This window comes from Protopterus annectens, chromosome 11.part0 (genome assembly GCF_019279795.1).
Source record: "Protopterus annectens isolate FY-2018-M chromosome 11.part0, PAN1.0, whole genome shotgun sequence".
NCBI classification, from domain to species: Eukaryota; Metazoa; Chordata; order Ceratodontiformes; family Protopteridae; genus Protopterus; species Protopterus annectens.
The window spans coordinates 10059111-10078053 of NC_056745.1; the positions used below are offsets into that span (position 1 = coordinate 10059111).

General features: G+C 42.5%; 1 protein-coding gene across 4 annotated transcripts in view; it reads right to left on the reverse strand.

Annotated features, from left to right (window-relative positions):
• Window positions 1-1185: 1185 nt before the first annotated feature.
• LOC122815117 (gastrula zinc finger protein XlCGF52.1-like) overlaps window positions 1186-18943 on the reverse strand; it is a 162780-nt gene continuing 145022 nt past the window's right edge. For 2 of the 4 annotated variants that reach the window (XM_044087364.1, XM_044087367.1), the window contains exons 4-5: window positions 4515-4569; window positions 1186-3534 (exon numbers count right to left, since the gene is read on the reverse strand). In XM_044087364.1, the coding sequence (XP_043943299.1) occupies window positions 2201-3496 (1296 nt within the window). In that variant the 5' untranslated portion in view covers window positions 3497-3534; window positions 4515-4569 and the 3' untranslated portion in view covers window positions 1186-2200. The remainder of the gene's footprint in view (window positions 3535-4514; window positions 4570-18943) is intronic. The other 2 variants (XM_044087365.1, XM_044087363.1) reach the window with 1 other exon arrangement.

The following is an 18943-nucleotide window of genomic DNA, read 5'->3' on the forward strand; positions in this document are numbered from 1 at the left end:
CTAAAGTTCCTTCATCTACATAATGTTTTTCACAAATCTGTTATCTTAATGAATGCACATTTTTCTTCGAAGCATTTGATAGCTTTTCTTGTGCAATTTTCTTTCCTTAATTTTTTTCACTTAAGCTTTCTGCACATCCTCTGCCTGGAAATTGTGGACTTCTCCAGTTTGTGAACTGCACAGTACACACTAAAGTGGCTTTTAAGTATGAAACTCCTGTCGCATTCTGCACATTTAAATGGTTTCTATCTCAGTTTTATTTTCCCCCAAGTCTTTTGGGTTTCTAATTCTATGACGGGAATGAACCCAATTCCTAAGTCAAAGCATGATTAAAGTTCATGACATTAATATTGTTTCAATCTTTGATGGTAGCTGAAAGTGTTCTTTACAGCACTTTCAATGTACCTGGAACTGACTCCTCCTGCAATTCATATGGAGTTACATTTACTAGTAGTATATCTAAATATGACTGTAGATTATTTTTCTGAGACCCGTTGCACCTATTACTATTGGAATTGTCTGGGGATCTTTCTTCCACACTGCTCTCACTTCTGCCTGCAAATGCTGATATTTAATGATTTTTGTGTCTCTGTACATGAGACACTGTAATCGCTGGGTGTAGCAGTTTCAATGATCAGTACTACTTTACTACTTTTGCCTTTTTCCCATGGACTACTATAACTGCATTTCTTACAGCGCTAACCTGATTTTATTTATTTTATTAAAGTATTTATATTTGGACAACTTCAGCCTACTGGACATCTTTGACTCCTGTATACTATATTATTTTTGGATTTGTCCTGGTCATGGTACACTTCCTTTTATAATTATGAGTGTATTGCACCCAGCAATAAGATATGTGTCCATTTCCAGTCCTTTACAGAGCTTGCATTTGTCTGTTTCTCCCACATATTCAGTAGATTTTGTAAACCAACGTGTATGTAGTCCACTATCCTGGGCCTTCTTTATTAGCCTTTTATCCATTGGTTTCAGTTTACCTCTCCCTAACCATTTCTGCATCAAATCCTGGTCAACATGAGGCTGTTCAGAAAAATGTCTGTACTTGTCACAATATTTATGCTTCTTCAACATTCCCTCTGTACTGATTTTTATATATCATTTAATAAGCCTGACACATTTTTCTTGTTTTCTTGCCTAATTGTAAGTTAGAACAGGAAGAGCAAATTGGTTTATAGCTTAAACTTTATTCCTAGATGTCAAGGCAGTTTTCAGTATTAGTCTCAGTTTGACATTTTGTTGGTACATCTTTCCTGCTTTTAATGTTGCTCTGCACATTTATCAAGACAAGACCAAATGACATTCATAAGCCATATGAGAAAGTCTTAAGCATTTGCAGTTCTGCTTTCAATTCCTCATCTGATGGACTACACAGTTTTAAGTCATTTATAAATAGTCGATGAGAACTCTTTAAACAAGGTTGTTTCTGGGAGCCAAGGTGTAACTATAGCCAAATCTGTTAAATAGCTTAATGGGTAAATGGCAAGATAAAACAGCAGTGGTGACAAAGAATCGCACTGTAATATGTCCCTTTGAGTTTTTATCCTTGGGATAATAATTTATCCTTTGTCATGGCTTAACTCCAAAGTGGTTTGCCACTGTTTCATGGTCATTGTAAGGTCAATGTAGGTTATATCTTATACATCTGTAGGCACTCCTTTATCCATGAATCTGGAATGCTTTCAAATAATTTTTGTAATCTATCCATGCGGTGCTTAGACTCTTCCCGTTTTACAATTTTGCATTATGGCTTTATTTAGCAGCAAATGATTTTTTGTTTCATATCAGTATCTTTTGTTTCCATTTTGTTCGATTGCCATAACGGATTACTATGAACTTTGTTGTTTATCATTGGAAGGCAATGTATTGGTCTATTGGTTTTAAGATGGCTTGAAAGTTCATTCTGAAGAAGTAGTATTGTTTTTACTGTTGTTATCCAGGTTGGTGTCCATTCACGATGCACATACAAGTAAGTATTACTCATGGCTAAGTCTTTGTGTAAAGATGTTAATACATTTAGCCAAAAGTTAAGGACCGAGTCTAGGCCTGGGAGTGTCCATTTCAAAGCTTTTCTTAATTTTGTCTCAGTTTCCCTGGATGTTATCCCATTTCATATCCTCTACATTAAAACTCTTTACTTTGTCTTTTAAATTTTCTATCCATTCAGCATCTTTGTTATGTTTCACTGGGTGTGAGTGTTCTCATGGTATACCAAATAAGCCTTTAGTCTGAAGCTTTTTCCACATATTGTACATGCATGTGGTTTCTCCCCAGTGTGAACTGTTTCATGGACTCTGAGTACTTCCTTTCTTGTAAAACTCTTACCACATGTGGCACATTTATATAGTTTCTCTCCAGTGTGTGTTTTCTCATGGTATAAGAGGTGGCACTTCTCTTTAAAGCTCTTGTCACATGTTGTACATTTATATGGTCTTTCATTAGTGTGAATTTTTTCATGAGTCCTGAGGCTCCCCCTTGATGCATACCTCTTGTCACATGTTGTACACTTGTATGGCTTTTCCCCAGTATGTGAGATCTGATGAGCTGAGACAGAGCACTTCCACTTAAAACTTTTGCCACACGTTGTGCATGTATACGGCTTCTCCCTAGTGTGTGAGATCTCATGAGCTGTGAGGGAATACTTACAGTGAAAACTCTTGCCACATTCTTCACATTGATGTGGCTTCTCCCCAGTGTGAATTCTCTCATGGACTGTGAGTCTATCTTTTCTTGCAAAACTCTTGCCACATGCCACACATGCATATGGCTTTTCCACAATGTGTGTTAATTGATGAGCTGTGAAGGAATGCTTCCAGTGAAAACTCTTACCACACGTTGCACATGTGAATGGCTTTTCCATGGTGTGGAGTTTCTCATGGTATTTGTGTTGACTCTTCTTTTTAAAATGCCTGCCACACATTGCACATGTATACAGGTTCTCTCCAGTTTGTATTTTATTATTAGATGTTAGATGGCCTTTCCATGTAAAACTACTCTCACTCAGACATGGCTTTTCCCCATTTTGGATTTTCTCCTGGACAGCGAGGCAGGCACTCTTCATAAAAGTTTTGTCATAACCTGAACATTTATGGTGTTCTATTTCCATATCAGCTTTTTTTCGTATTGCCAAACTATCTTTCCTTTTGCTCTGATCTATAATTCCTTCACACGTTTTGGAATTGTTAATGCTGCTGGGCATCTCATCTGTAGGTCTATGCCTAATGTGTGTTTGACAGTATGCTTCAGGTCTTCCAGAAAATGTGAAACGCTCCTGACAATAATCATTTGTGCATAATTTCACCACCTTATCAGTCTGCACATGCATTTTAGGTTCACTGTCATAGATGAAACTCCTGTCATATTCCTTACATTTATGGAATTCATTTTCCATTTGAATTAATTCATGCTTTGCAGCAGACGTCTGATCTGAGAAGTTCTTAACATGTTCAGAATTCCGAAGTTCCTTCTTTAATGACATCCGACGTGGACTCTTCCTGCACTGTACCCCTTTATACGCTTAAAGAAAGAGTTAACAGTTAATGATCTTAAACAGGACATGACAATTGTTTACACAATATAAAGCTTATTTTCATATTAGGTTTATGGTACCGGTTCTAGCTATCTACAATGCAACATCACAAGCAGAATGTATTACCATTTAAGTAAGCAATACCATATTTGTATATTTCTGTAAACAGAAACAGAAGCTTAAAAATGAGACTTGCACAATCTTTAAAACTATCACACTCTTCTTAATTTAGTGTTTCAGAACAGATAAGCAATCAACCTTAAAACCATCACCCTGCCTCAAGCACACACTTTGTCTTTCAGATCCTTTGGTTTTGTTTAGCACAAACAAAGGATTTTCTAATTTACTTTTGTTTTTTTTTCTCTGTTTGTGACAGCACTCTGGTTAGGATACTTGTGAGTCCTGTACAAGTTTAAGAAAATGTTCAATAATTTTCATTTTATTCCTCTATAATTTTATCTACATTATTAGACAGAACTTGCAATAAATACAATAGGTATGAAAATATGAAGAATTATTAAAGAGGAGATTAAAGTGTGTTTAGCAAATAAGATCAGTAAAGTTTTGCAGTTCAATGACTCAGAAGAATCAGTCTTATGGGATCAGGAATAATTCATATCTCATGCACACATACGTGTAGACAGACAGACACACACACACACACACACACACACACACACACACACACACACACACACACACACACACACACACACACACACAGGAATATAAGAACTCTAAATCAGGAGTTACAAGCATCAAATTACAACTTAAATCAACTGCCAGAATTGGATAAACTGACACACTTCTCTTTTTGTTTGTGTGTCAACACAACTTATGTTAACAGGCTTTAAAGCCGTAATTTGGTTTATGATGCAGTTCTTTGATTGCAGCCTTATTTGGGTCAGCATGGGTCTGCATAATAACAAAGGTTTATGCATACAAACCTTACTAAAACATTATTTACCTGATTTTGGAGTGCAGTCAGCCTTGGTGGATTAAGTGTATGAAAAAGGGAGTTCCTAAAGGTGGCAAAACAGTCAAAGTAAGTGACAAGGGAACTGTGGTACTCACTTCATATGGCAGAAACATAAGCAAACAATGAAAGAAGACAGCAAAAAGGTTTGTGAGATATACATGTATACAAATGGAGACATAAACCACCGAAATAAAATAAAAAGTTGCAATTCCTGTTTACAAACTGGGCCCATCATCTCTGGAAGGAATTAGAGAAAATACAGTTTTGTACCTACCATAAATGTAGATGTCCGATAGGTATGCATCTGCAGTCCTAACATATGGGTTGTCCTGCCTCAGGCAGCCCTTCGGTCGGCCGGATTCCAAAGTCTGGGTCTGGCCTCGGCTGATGTCGCACTTCACCCGACGTCATAGCTGCTGTGGTATAAAGGCATCAGCCGACGCCATTTTCCTCAGTGTTTCTTGCCCCAGATGCCAGGTGCCCTCTAGGAAGGCTAAATTTGGATAAATGCAAATAATTCCAAACAGTAGAGAGCCAAAAAAAATATATATATATATATATATATATATATATATATATATATATATATATATATATATACATATATACAAAACAAATACACCATAATAAATTCCCCCAGCTAGCTAAAAAGGGGTAAGTACCCTAGGAATACCACAGAGGGAAGGAGGGTGGGTAATCCTGACTGCAGATGCATACCTATCGGACATCTACATTTATGGTAGGTACAAAACTGTACTATGTCCTTCAAGGATGCATCTGCAGTCCTAACATATGGGTAGAATACCACAGCCAAACTGGGGGAGGAGGCACTAAGATAAAGATGGTGTAGTCAAGATCCCTTGTAACACAGCAGTTGCAAAACCTGCTCGGGATCTGGAGTATAAAGGAAGGTTATAATGCTTGGCAAATGTATGCACGGAGCTCCAAGTAGCAGCTTCTAAAATGTCTTTGGTAGCCACTCCTCGTGGGAAAGCTGTAGTGGTGGCTGTAGCTCTTGTGGAATGAGGTCTGATATTTTCAGGAGTTGTCTTTCCATGGAAAGAGTAGCAAAATCGAATGCAATTTCCTATCCATTTTGAGATTGTCTGTTTGGAAATTGCTTTTCCTTGCATTCCTGTTGCATATGCTACCAGAAGTTGGTCAGTTTTTCTGTTGGTCTTAGTTCTGTCCAGATAGTAGCGTAATTGTCTGTGCACATCCAAGGTATGTAGCAGTCTTTCCCCCCTGTTCTGTGGGTTGGGGAAAAATGTAGGTAAATGAATCGCTTGGTTCAATGATACTCTGGAGACCACTTTTGGCATAAAGGTAGGGTTAGTTCTCAGAGACACTCTATCCTGATGGAAGATAAGGAAGGGCTGTACTGCCATTAATGCCTGTAATTCAGATACCCTTCTTGCTGAAGTGATTGCTAGCAGGAAAGCAGTTTTCCAAGACAAGAACTGTAAATCTGCTGTTGCTGCTGGTTCAAAAAGGGGAAGTGTTAACTTTTCCAGCACAAAGTTGAGATCCCATGTAGGTAAAGGTGGTTTCCTTGGAGGCTTTACATTTTTGATTCCTCTCAAGAACTGCCTGAGTAGAGGATGACAGAAGACAGGAGGATCCATGTTGTATTCTGCTGAAATTGCTGATGCATGAATCTTAATGGAGGAGTAGGACAGGCCATTGTGGAACAGTTCTGCTAAGTGTTCCAGGATGTGTGCTATGTTTGCCAGTGAGACATTTTCTCCCTTTGCTGCACTCCAAATGAGGTATCTTTTCCATTTGGCTGAATAAGTCTTCCTTGTGGAGGGTCTGCGAGCCTCCAGGATAATGTCCTTAACCCTCTGAGATAAATCTGGGTTATTTTGTTTTATGCAATATTCCAAGCAGCTAGCTGCAGTGTTTTCAAGTTTGGATGTAGGATCTTGTAGTTGTTCTGTGTTAGAAGTAAGGGACATAGAGGTAGAGGCCATGCGTGTGTCCGAGACATGCTTCTCAGTAGCCGGTACCAATCTTGCCTCGGCCAGTCTGGAGCTATCAGGATTACCCTTGGCTGATCCTCTTTGATCTTCAGTGGGACTTTGTACATCAAAGGAAGAGGTGGGAATGCATATGCTGTCAGGTTTTTCCAGCTGAAGGAAAGGGAGTCCACCCTCCAAGCAAGTGGGTGGTATGCTCTTGTGCAGAATTTCTTCAATTGGTGGTTGTGTGGGGAGGCGAACAGGTCTATCTCTGGTAGTCCCCATTTCTTTGTTATGGTTTTGAAGATATCTGGATGCAGCATCCATTCGTGAGCATCCGTGGTAGTTCTGCTTAAGGTGTCTGCTAGTGAATTTTCTTTTCCTGGTACAAATCTGGCCTGGAGTTGAATGCTGAGATTCAGGGCCACATTCCACAGGTCCATTGCCATCTGGCATAGAGGATATGAGTGTGTACCTCCCTGTTTGTTGATGTACCACATGACTGTGGTATTGTCCGTCCTTATCAGCAGGTGACCTTGTTGAAGGAATGGTCTGAATGCCTGGATTGCATGTTTCACTGCCAGCATCTCCTTTTGATTTATGTGTAGATTCAGCTGGTCTTGAGTCCATAGGCCTTGTATACACTTGTCCACCATGTGTGCCCCCCAGCCTAGGTCTGAGGCGTCCGTGGTGATGGTCTGGCTTGGATGAGGTTTGTGGAAAGGCAATCCTCTGTTCGACTGACAGGCCTGAGCCCACCACAGGAATTCTTGCTTCAGGCATGGAATTATACATTCCTTAGGTACCACTGCAACTTTCTCATATGCAGCCTGGCATGCGGAATCAATATTATGCAGGATGCCATGTAACCCAGGGCTTGCAGGACTTTCCTTGCAGTAAGCTGAGTTTGTGTTGTTAATGTCATGAAATAGACTGGTAGTTGCTTTTGTTTTTCTTCTGTGAGAAAAGCCATCTGAGTTGATGTATCCAGTTCTGCACCCAAGAATGTTATCCTTTGGGATGGTACTAGTCTTGACTTTTGCATGTTGACTGTGTATCCCAAGGCTTGCAACAGTTGTATGACCTTTTCCAAATCTTTTGTTAATTTTGCCTTGTTGTCCGCTTGTATTAGGCAGTCGTCCAGGTATGGGTAAATTTGAATTCCCTGAAGCCTGCAATGAGCAATTACTGATGCCAGGCATTTCGTGAATACTCTGGGCGCAGTAGATAAGCCAAAGGGCAATGCTGAGAATTGATAATGCTCTGATCCTGCAAGAAATCTGAGGTGTCTTCTGCAATCTGGTCGATAGGGACGTGCAGGTATGCCTCCTTGAGATCTAGAGTCACCAGCCAAGACTCCTTGCCCAGCATGGAAGAAGTTGCTGGAGGTCAGCATTTTGAATTTTGGAACAATGAGGTATGTGTTCAGCGGACAAGTCGAGAATAGGTCTCCATTGATTTTCTTTTCTTGGTACAAGGAAAAGCCTGGAGTAAAATCCTTGGCCTTGTTCCATAGGCTGTACCTTTTCTATAGCTCTCATCCTTAGTAAGTTGTTGATTTGTCTTAGAACGCCTGTTTTTGGCTTGGTGGTAGGTTTGGCATTCCTCTCTTTTTTGGTAGAGTGTGGAAGTGAAACCTGTAGCCTTTGTCTATTGTTTGTAAAGTCCATTTGTCTCCTGTAATGTAATGCCAGTAGTCGGAAAATAAGGCTAGTTTTCCGCCCAAGGGTGCTTCCAGTTGTTCCCTGGTAGGCGGAATCAGAGCCAAGTCATTGTGTCTGTCCTGTGGAAGTGGTTGTAGTTGAATCTGTGGCAGTACTTCTCTGGTTGGTAGGCTGCCACTGACGTCCCCTGTAGGCACCCCTGGATTGACCTCTGCCTCTTGGGCGTCTATTTCTGCCTCTCTGTGCTCTGGAGGTGTCTGGAAAGGACCAATTCTTCGAAGGCCAATTTCTGCTAAACCTTGGAGGTTGGACCTGTAAGAAATCCTTGACTGTTTGGACAGATTTTGCTTTTTCTTCCACCTTCTTTAGGACCTCCTGTGCAGGGGAGCCAAACAAACTTTGTTTCTCCATAGGAGCATCTAGGAGTTTTGACTTAACATGGTCTGGTAAGGATTGTTCTTTTAACCAGGCACACCTTCGAATCACTGTTCCAGTCATAGCTGATCTAAAGGAAGCCTCCAATGCATCATAGCCACATTTTAAGAAATGGTTACTGACCTGCTGAGAGTTATGTAAATCCTGAAGGGACTTGCGGTCTATAGGTTCAGGAGAGGACAGTTTTTTATTTAGCTGGTCTAACAAAAATTCCTGGTACTAAATCATGTGAAATTGACAGTTTAAGGCCCTGGCCGAAAGAGTAGCAGAAGTATAAACCTTTTTACCCCATCTCTCTAATGATCTAGATTCCCTTTCAGAGGGAAGAGGGTTTTTGGCAGAGGCAGCTGCCACACCTTTAGGGCCCTGTGAAATGGTTTCAGGGTCTGCAACAGGAGCCTTATACAAATGGTAGTGTGTGTCCGGGACCCTGTAATATCTGTCAGGCTTGGCAGGGGCCGGAGGAAGAGAATCAGGGGCAGTACAGGCATCATTATATGCATCATCAACAACTGTTAGTACTGGAGGAATGGCTAAAGGCCTATGCTGTAGTAAGTGTAAAAGTCCTTAGCCTTTTCCTTGAATCTGAAAAATCCTGGCCCTGCCATTGGAAGTGTTCCTCATAGCATGTAAGGTTTCCCCAAAAGAAAATTCTTCAGGAGGAGAAGCAGAAGGAATGGAGTCTTCTGCATCAGAATCTCATAAGGAGAATATGGGCCTTCCTGAGGGTCTGAAATATCTGAGTCATCCAGGAATAGTCTGTAGAGACAGGTTCCGGGGTTCAGTCCTAGGCCTCTTATCTGGAGGGGTTGAGATGGCTTTTCCATGGTGTGGAGTTTCTCATGGTATTTGTGTTGACTCTTCTTTTTAAAATGCCTGCCACACATTGCACATGTATACAGGTTCTCTCCAGTTTGTATTTTATTATTAGATGTTAAATGGTCTTTCCATGTAAAACTACTCTCACTCAGACATGGCTTTTCCCCATTTTGGATTTTCTCCTGGACAGCGAGGTAGGCACTCTTCATAAAAGTTTTGTCATAACCTGAACATTTATGGTGTTCTATTTCCATATCAGCTTTTTTTTGTATTGCCAAACTATCTTTCCTTTTGCTCTGATCTATAATTCCTTTACACGTTTTGGAATTGCTGTTGCTGCTGGGCATCTCATCTGCAGGTCTATGCCTAATGTGTGTTTGACAGTATGCTTCAGGTCTTCCAGAAAATGTGAAACGCTCCTGACAATAATCATTTGTGCATAATTTCACCACCTTATCAGTCTGCACATGCATTTTAGGTTCACTGTCATAGATGAAACTCCTGTCATATTCCTTACATTTATGGAATTCATTTTCCATTTGAATTAATTCATGCCTTGCAGCAGGCGTCTGATCTGAGAAGTTCTTGACATGTTCAGAATTCCGAAGTTCCTTCTTTAATGACATCCGACGTGGACTCTTCCTGCACTGTACCCCCTTATACGCTTAAAGAAAGAGTTAACAGTTAATGATCTTAAACAGGACATGACAATTGTTTACACAATATAAAGCTTATTTTCATATTAGGTTTATGGTACCGGTTCTAGCTACCTACAATGCAACATCTCAAGCAGAATGTATGACCATTTAAGTAAGCAATACCATATTTGTATATTTCTGTAAACAGAAACAGAAGCTTAAAAATGAGACTTGCACAATCTTTAAAACTAGCCCACTCTTCTTAATTTAGTGTTTCAGAACAGATAAGCAATCAACCTTAAAACCATCACCCTTGCCTCAAGCACACACTTTGTCTTTCAGATCCTTTGGTTTTGTTTAGCACAAACAAAGGATTTTCTAATTTACTTTTGTTTTTTTTTTTTTTCTCTGTTTGTGGCAGCACTCTGGTTAGGATACTTGTGAGTCCTGTACAAGTTTAAGAAAATGTTCAATAATTTTCATTTTATTCCTCTATAATTGTATCTACATTAATAGATAGAACTTGCAATAAATACAATAGGTATGAAAATATGAAGAATTATTAAAGAGGAGATTAAAGTGTGTTTAGCAAATAAGATCAGTAAAGTTTTGCAGTTCAATGACTCAGAAGAATCAGTCTTATGGGATCAGGAATAATTCATATCTCATGCACACATACGTGTAGACAGACAGACACACACACACACACACACACACACACACACACACACACACACACACACACACACACACACACACACACACACACAGGAATATAAGAACTCTAAATCAGGAGTTACAAGCATCAAATTACAACTTAAATCAACTGCAAGCATCAAATTACAACTTAAATCAACTGCCAGAATTGGATAAACTGACACACTTCTCTTTTTGTTTGTGTGTCAACACAACTTATGTTAACAGCCTATAAAGCCGTAATTTGGTTTATGATGCAGTTCTGTGATTGCGGCCTTATTTGGGTCAGCAGGGGTCTGCATAATAACAAAGGTTTATGCATACAAACCTTACTAAAACATTATTTACCTGATTTTGGAGTGCAGTCAGCCTTGGTGGATTAAGTGTATGAAAAAGTGAGTTCCTAAATGTGGCAAAACAGTCAAAGTAAGTGACAAGGGAACTGTGGTACTCACTTCATATGGCAGAAACATAAGCAAACAATGAAAGAAGACAGCAAAAAGGTTTGTGAGATATACATGTATACAAATGGAGACATAAACCACCGAAATAAAATAAAAAGTTGCAATTCCTGTTTACAAACTGGGCCCATCATCTCTGGAAGGAATTAGAGAACTAAGGAATTTCAGAAGAGGGAAACAAATTATGTATATTCATCATCATAAGCTATAAAGGGGAATACATGTTTAACTACTGCAGTGGTAAAGAAATGAGGCAGAGAGGTTCATCGAGTTCATGTGGGTATCCTTCACAACTAATAACCAAAATGAAAAATGACTGCAAAAGGCCTAAGGATATTCTTGTAATCAATGGAGAGAGAAGCTGATGGTTTAATAGGATATGAAGACAAAAACATGGAGATTAATTTTGCCAAGTGATTATCTGCCGACCTATCCTATGCTTCTCTATAGATTACCCAACTCTGGAGTTAGTAGGGAGCCAAGATAATCGAAGCTGGCATACAAATAATTACAATGCAGCACTGGGCGCCTTCACCAAGAAAATAATTTCCTAATACAAGCACTATTGTATATAGAGCATAAAACATTATATCCCTAATACGCTTTTGACATGTGCCCTCCCCTAGCAAAGAACCCAGCATATGTGTAAAGTAAAACAATCAGTGAACCCCAGCACTGGTCATGTAGCTAATCTAAACACACCTTAGAAAAAGATAGCCGTATCCATTGCGTCACCTCTGACTTCAATTTTACACTCATTTCCTGCTAAAAAAAATTAAAATACATTAACTAGACCTCAAACTAGACTACAAACCTTCCTTACGATCAGAACTATCAATCTCTACTGCAGGAAACAACATTTGTAACCTGAATTACTCCTTTGTTTCCTAATCAAAATTAAAAAGAAGTTATGTACTCACCATAACTTTCATCTGAGTAGTTGTACTTCATTTGTCTTCAACCTGTGGGTATTCGGATCCAGACTGGATCCAAGATGGCCGCTTCACCAGCTTCTGATCAGAGCTCCAAGCTACTCCGTTTACCCACAATACCCCTCCATCTCCTTCCTTTCCCCAGATTGAGTTTTCTGCACCCTAACACAAGCGCAACCCAATAAGACCTTACAACAACAGGTCATTCACCAACCTAACAAACATAAACAGGAGAACCGCAGAGGTGCCTTCTACTGCATACTAGAGTAACAAAAATACAGATAAGGTCAGGGGGAAGGAGTGAGGGTCGGTTGAAGACAAATGAAGTACAACTACTCAGATGGAATGTTATGATGAGTATATAACTTGTTCATCTGAAGTAGTTGACTTCATTTGGTCATCAACCTGTGGGACAGAGTCCCCAGCTATCAAACATCTGGGTGGCCCTCATGGAAGGATATTCCGGAGCACAGTGGAGCCAAAGGATGCTCTACCTCTCGATAACATGTTAAGTTTGTAATGTGAAATAAAGGTGCGAGATAAGGGCCAAGTAGCCGCAGAACAAATATCATCTGGAGACACCCTGGACCAAAAAGCTTCAGAAGTAGTCATGGACCTGATGGAATGTGCTTTCACTTGACCCAAAGGAGAAATGCCTTTGTCTGAGTACACCTTAAGGATACACTGAGAAATCCATCGAGCAATAGTCACTTTGGACATTGGTTTGCCTAGAAAGGGTTGAGCATATGAAACAAATAACTGATCAGACTTGCGAAAAGCCTTAGTTCTCTGCAGGTAGAACCTCAATTGCCTGTGTACATCCAGCAAATGTAACTTATATTCACCCCTGTTCTGAAAATTTGGAAAAAAAAGCAGGAAGGTTAGTCATCTGTTTAATATTGTTTTCAGAAGCAACCTTTGCAAGAAAGGAAGGATTGGTACGGAGAAACACCCTATCCATATGGAAGATCATATATGGAGCTTTGATAGATAATGCTTGAAGTTCTGATATCCTCACAAACAAGGCAATATCCACTAGCAAGGCCGTTTTCCATGATAAAAATTGATGGTCCACAGATGCTGCGGGCTCGAAAGGTGAAGAAACCAGAGCCTGTAAGACAAATCTGAGGTCCCAAGGAGGAGTAGGATCCTTCACCGGGGACCTTAAAAGAAAAGTATACTTAATAAAGGATTTGCACATTCTAGAAGAGGCTAACAAAACCATATTTCCCCAATATGAAAGTTGGAAATGGCAGCCAGTTGAACTTTTATCTTAGAAGAGCTAGCGTCCTGATGAACTCTACTTACCAAAAACTCCAATACCGCCGGGACCGAAGCTGTGAAAGGATCCAAGTCTCTTTGAGAGGCCCAAATAGAGAAACATTTCCATTTGCTATGTAAAGTTTCCTGGTGGACGATTTGTGAGCCGCCAGCAGAATAGTCTTGACCGGTGAGGATAAACCGGGAGTCCTAGCTACCAATGGAACTGGAGGAGCCGGGCAGTGAGCTTCAGACTGACCAGGTTTGGGTGAGGAATCTTTGAGGAGTGAGAGATAAGATCCAGTATTGGATCCAAGATCCAGGGCGGAGCTAGAAGATGAGACCAAAGGAAAGGAAACCAGACTTGTCAAGGCCAGAATGGGGCAATGAGGATCACTGTGCTCCCCACCCTGCAGGCCTTCTGAAGAAATTACGGTACGAGAGGTAACAGGAGGTAAGCAAAGAGAAGATTAGGCGACCAAACATGGACTAGAGCGTCCCTGGGGGTTTCCCACTGTGGGGGGATCAGAGCGCAGAACTCACTGCACTTTGCTTTGGAAGGAGATGCAAAGAGATCGCAGCACCTCACTCTAGGAAGATCTGCTCCACTACAGAAATATTCAGAGACCACTCAAAACTTTATGAGGGTCTTGTCAGCTGGTTCAAAGGGTGCCAGAATGAGTTTTTCTAACATATAATTAAGATCCGGGGGGGGTGGTTTCCTGGGCAGTCTTAGGTGCAGAACACCCTTGAGGAAAAGTTTGGCTGGAAATCTGGATGCCAGCGGAGGGTCCACAGGCAGGCAGGCAGGCAGGCAGAGATGTCAGACAGGTGTGCCTTTAGAGAGGAGTAGGACAAACCTGACTGTAAGAGTTCACACAGGTAAGACAGAATCAGGGGAATATCGCTGTCCAGCGGATCCATCTGTCTTTTATGACACCAGATAGAAAACCTTTTCATTTGGAGATATAGGATTTTCTTGTGTTGGGTTTCCTGGCCTCCTGCAGGACTGAAAGCACGTCCTCATTTTACAGGTGTCTGAAGGGGATCAGAATCCTATCTGCCACAGGGTGAGGTGCAGAGACTGCCACTGTGGGTGTATCTGTGTCCGCTTGTGCTGTGTGAGTAGGTCCACTGAGGGGGGTAACTTGTGGTGATTGCCCTTGGCAGATGAAGAAGTATAGGGAACCAGTATTGCCTTGGCCAGTAGGGAGTCACCAGCAAGATTTTTGTTGAGTCCTGCTGAAATTTCAGTAGAACTCTTTGAATTAATGGGAAAGGGGATGCATACAGGGATCTCCTCTTCCATGACATTGAGAAGGTGTCTGTAATGCCTTTGGGTCGTGTGTCCTGGAGCAGTGGCTCTGGAGTTGCCTGTTTGTGGAAGAGGCGAACAGGTATATCTGTGGGACACCCCACCTGTGGACCACATTTAGAAACACATCTCTTGACAGCATCCATTCATGACTGTCTGATTTGGTTCTGCTTAGTGAATCTGTCTATGAGTTGTGCTGGGAAGGGATGTAGGCTGCCTGGAGGGTGATTCCATGAGAGGTAGCCAGCTCCCACACCTCTAGTATTAGTCTGCATAGGAGGTAGGACTTGGTCCGTCCCTGCTTGTTGAGGTACCACAAGACTGTAGTGTTGTCTGTGAAGATCTTTAGGAGGCCCTGCTGGAGGGAAGGTTGGAAGGCCTGCAGGGCGAGGAGAATTGCTCTCATTTCCCTGACATTTATGTGCACTTGTTTGTGTTTGTATGTCCACAAACCACGCACTATCCTTGGAGCCAGAGTTCCCCCCAGCCCAGATCTGAGGCATCCGTGTTCATGGTCTGGGAGAGGGGAGGCATTTGTAGGAGTAGTCTCAAATTCTGGGCTACCTAAGCTAGCCACCATTTCAATTCTTGGCGGAGACAGGGGAGGAGTAGGACCCTGAACTCGAGGGGGTGGGAGTGCTGGGTCCACACTGAGCGAAGGTACCATTGAAATTTCCTCATAAACCTCACTAGGGGTAGCATGGCGATAGTGGCTGCCATGTACCCCAGTAGTCTCAGGAATTGTCTCGCAGACAATGCTGAGGAATGAAGGGCAAAGAGAAGGTGGTGGGAAAGAGACATCACCTTTTCCCCTGAAAGAGAGGCCATCATGATGTTTGTCCAGATTCTGCATCCCAAGAAGACAATGTCCTGTGCCAGACTGAGTGAAAAATTTATCAGGAACCCCAGAGATGAAAGCAGGAGCAGGAGGTCTTTCATGTGATGAAAGAGGGTTTCTCTGTCTGCTGCCTGAACTAAGAGGTCGTCTAGGTAGGGGAATATTTGTATTCCCTTGGTCCTGCAGTAGGCAATCACTGGAGCCAGGCATTTTGTGAATACCGTTGGGGCAGTGGAGAGCCCAAAAGGCAAGGCACAGAACTGAAAGTGAGAACAGCCTGCTAAGAATCTGAGATATTTCCTGAATGCAGGCTTTATGGGGATGTGGAGATAGCCTCCTTTATGTTCAGGGTTGCCATGAAGGCCTAAGAAAGAATGAAGGGGAAAGACTGTGGGTAGGGTGTATATCCTGAAGGAGGGAACCTTTAAGAACAGGTTGAGGTGGGAGAGGTTTAAGATAGGCCTCCATGGTCCTTCCTTCGTGGGGACCAGAAATATTCTGGAATAGAATCCTTTCCCTTGAGAAAGAGTACTGATCCGATGTTACCTTGATGCAGCAGGTTGTTTAAGACCTGATGGAGAAGGGGCATTTGGGATTCAGGTGGTTGTGGCATGACCAGTCTTGGAACAGGGGAGAGCCAAGTCATGAAGTAACCCTCCTGCAGGATGGACAAAACCCACTTGTCTGATGAGACTAGGGACAATGCAGGGAGACAGTGAGAAAGGTGGGTGGACAGAGGAAGGGATGGAGGTGGTGGGGGAGCGGAGATGTGGCAGGCAGACAGACACTGCCTGCCCTGTCAGGAAATGGAGGCCTCTGGCTAGCCGACTGAGGTGTCTTAGGCTGAGTGGACTGTCTTCTGGGGGGTCTTCTAGCCCTGGTAGGGGCTGAAGGCCTGGAGGTCTTTCTTATAATTTGAGTCTTTGCCAGATAGTTCCTCTGGAACTTAGGGATAGGAGAGACTAGGAGATGCTTGAGGTCCCGTAGTTCCTTCCCTTTTTGTTGCAAAGACTTAAAGAGGTCAGCCACTTTAGCACCAAAGAGGGCTGAGTGGTCCAGGGGGGCATCTAGGAGCTTGGCTCTGAAGTCATCCGGGTGGGCTGCAGGTGCATCCAGGAGAATCTCCTTAACATGGAAGCTGCAGAAGTAGTCATGGACCTGTTGGGATTTGCTTTCACTTGACCTGAAGGAGAAATGTCTTTGTCTAAGTACACCTTAAGGATACACTGAGAAATCCATTGAGCAATAGTCACTTTGGACATTGGTTTGCCTAGAAAGGGTTTAGCATATGAAACAAATAACTGATCGGACTTGCGAAAAGCCTTAGTTCTGTGCAGGTAGAACCTCAATTGCCTGTCTACATCCAACAAATGAAACTTATACTCACCCCGTTCTGAAAATTTGAAAAAAACAGGAAGGTTAATCATCTGGTGAATACTGTTTTCAGAAGCAACCTTTGGAAGAAAAGAAGGACTGGTACAGAGAAACACGCTATCCATATGGAAGATCATATATGGAGCTTTGATAGATAATGCTTGAAGTTCTGATACCTTCATAGCCGAGGCGATAGCCACTAGGAAGGCCGTTTTCCATGATAAAAATTGATGGTCCACAAATGCTGTGGGCTGGAAAGGTGAAGAAACCAGAGCCTGTAAGACAAATGTGAGGTCCCAAGGAGGAGTAGGATCCTTCACCGGGGACCCTAAAAGAAAAGTACCCTTAATAAAGGATTTGCACATTCTAGAAGAGGCTAACAAAACCATATTTCCCCAATATGAAAGTTGGAAATGGCAGCCAGTTGAACTTTTATCTTAGAAGAGCTAGCGTCCTGATGAACTCTACTTGCCAAAAACTCCAATACCGCCAGGACTGGAGCTGTGAAAGGATCCAAGTCTCTTTGAGAGGCCTAAATAGAGAAACATTTCCATTTGCTATGGTAAAGTTTCCTGGTGGATGATTTGTGAGCCGCCAGCAGAAGAGTCTTGACTGGTGAGGATAAATCGGGAGTCCTAGCTACCAATGGAACTGGAGGAGCCGGGCAGTGAGCTTCAGACTGACCAGGTTTGGGTGAGGAATCTTTGAGGGGTGAGAGATGAGATCCAGTATTGGATCCAAAATCCAGGGCAGAGCTAGAAGATGAGACCAAAGGAAAGGAAACCAGACTTGTCAAGGCCAGAATGGGGCAATGAGGATCACTGTGCTCACCACCCTGCAGGCTTTCTGAAGAAATTTTGGTATAAGAGGTAACAGAAAGTAACCATAGAGAAGACTGGGAGGCCAAACATGGACTAGAGCATCCCTGGGGGTTTTCCCCTGCAGAGGGATCAGAGCGAAGAACTCGCTGCACTTCGCATTGGAAGGAGATGCGAAGAGATCACAGCACAGCAGACCCCACTCTAGGAAGATCTGCTCCACTACAGAAGGATTCACAGACCACTCATAAGGCATCAGAATAGTCCTGCTCAGCTTGTCCGCTAGTATGTTGGACCATCCCAGAATGTGCGTTGCTACCAGAAATTGGATGGTGGAAATCGCCCATTCCCACACTCTCATGGCCTTGCGACAAAGGGGGTAAGATCTGGTTCCTCCCTGCTTGTTGGTGTACTAGACTACCGACATGTTGTCTGACTGTATTGCAATAGTTCCCAGAGGGAGAAAGGCATGAAGGGCCTGCGATGCTAAAAGGACCGCCCTCATCTCTAGAACACTGATATGCAACTTGGTCTCGTTCAGGGACCATGTGCCTTGGACTGTCCTTCCCGAACAATGTCCCCCCACCCTAGCTGGGAGGCATCTATGGTTATCGTGGCTTGGGGAGGGGTTGTAATACAGGGGTTCCCTCGACCATGTCATAGTGCATCCACCAGAGGTGAGATTCCCTCCAAGCCCTGCTTATCTGTATCGGATGAGCTAATGGCACATCTAAGGGACCATTGGACTGCTAATGCCCACTGAAGTACCCGTATGCGAAGACGTGCACAGGGAAGAATCATAATGGTGGCTGCCATAGAAAAAAGAGCTCGCAATACCACCTCTGCAGAGGGGAGATGAGGCTGAATAATAAGAGATGCATGGAGACATAAGCTCTGAACTCTCTCCGGGGTGAGGAAGATCTCCATCTGGATGGTGTCTAATCTTGCTCTGATGAATTCTAGAATTTGAACCGGGTTCAGAGATGATTTCTTTGTGTTGGCTGTGATCCCCAAGTGACTGGTTAGCCTCAAGAAATAGTCTCTGGCTTGACAAAGTAGATGCTTGGTGGGGGCAGTAAGGAGCCAATCATCCAGGTATAGGAAGACCTGTATACCCTGATGTCTTAGGTGAGCCACTACAACTGCCATGACCTTGGTGAGCACTCTGGGGGCTGTGGTAAGACCAAAGGGGAGGGCTCAGAAGTG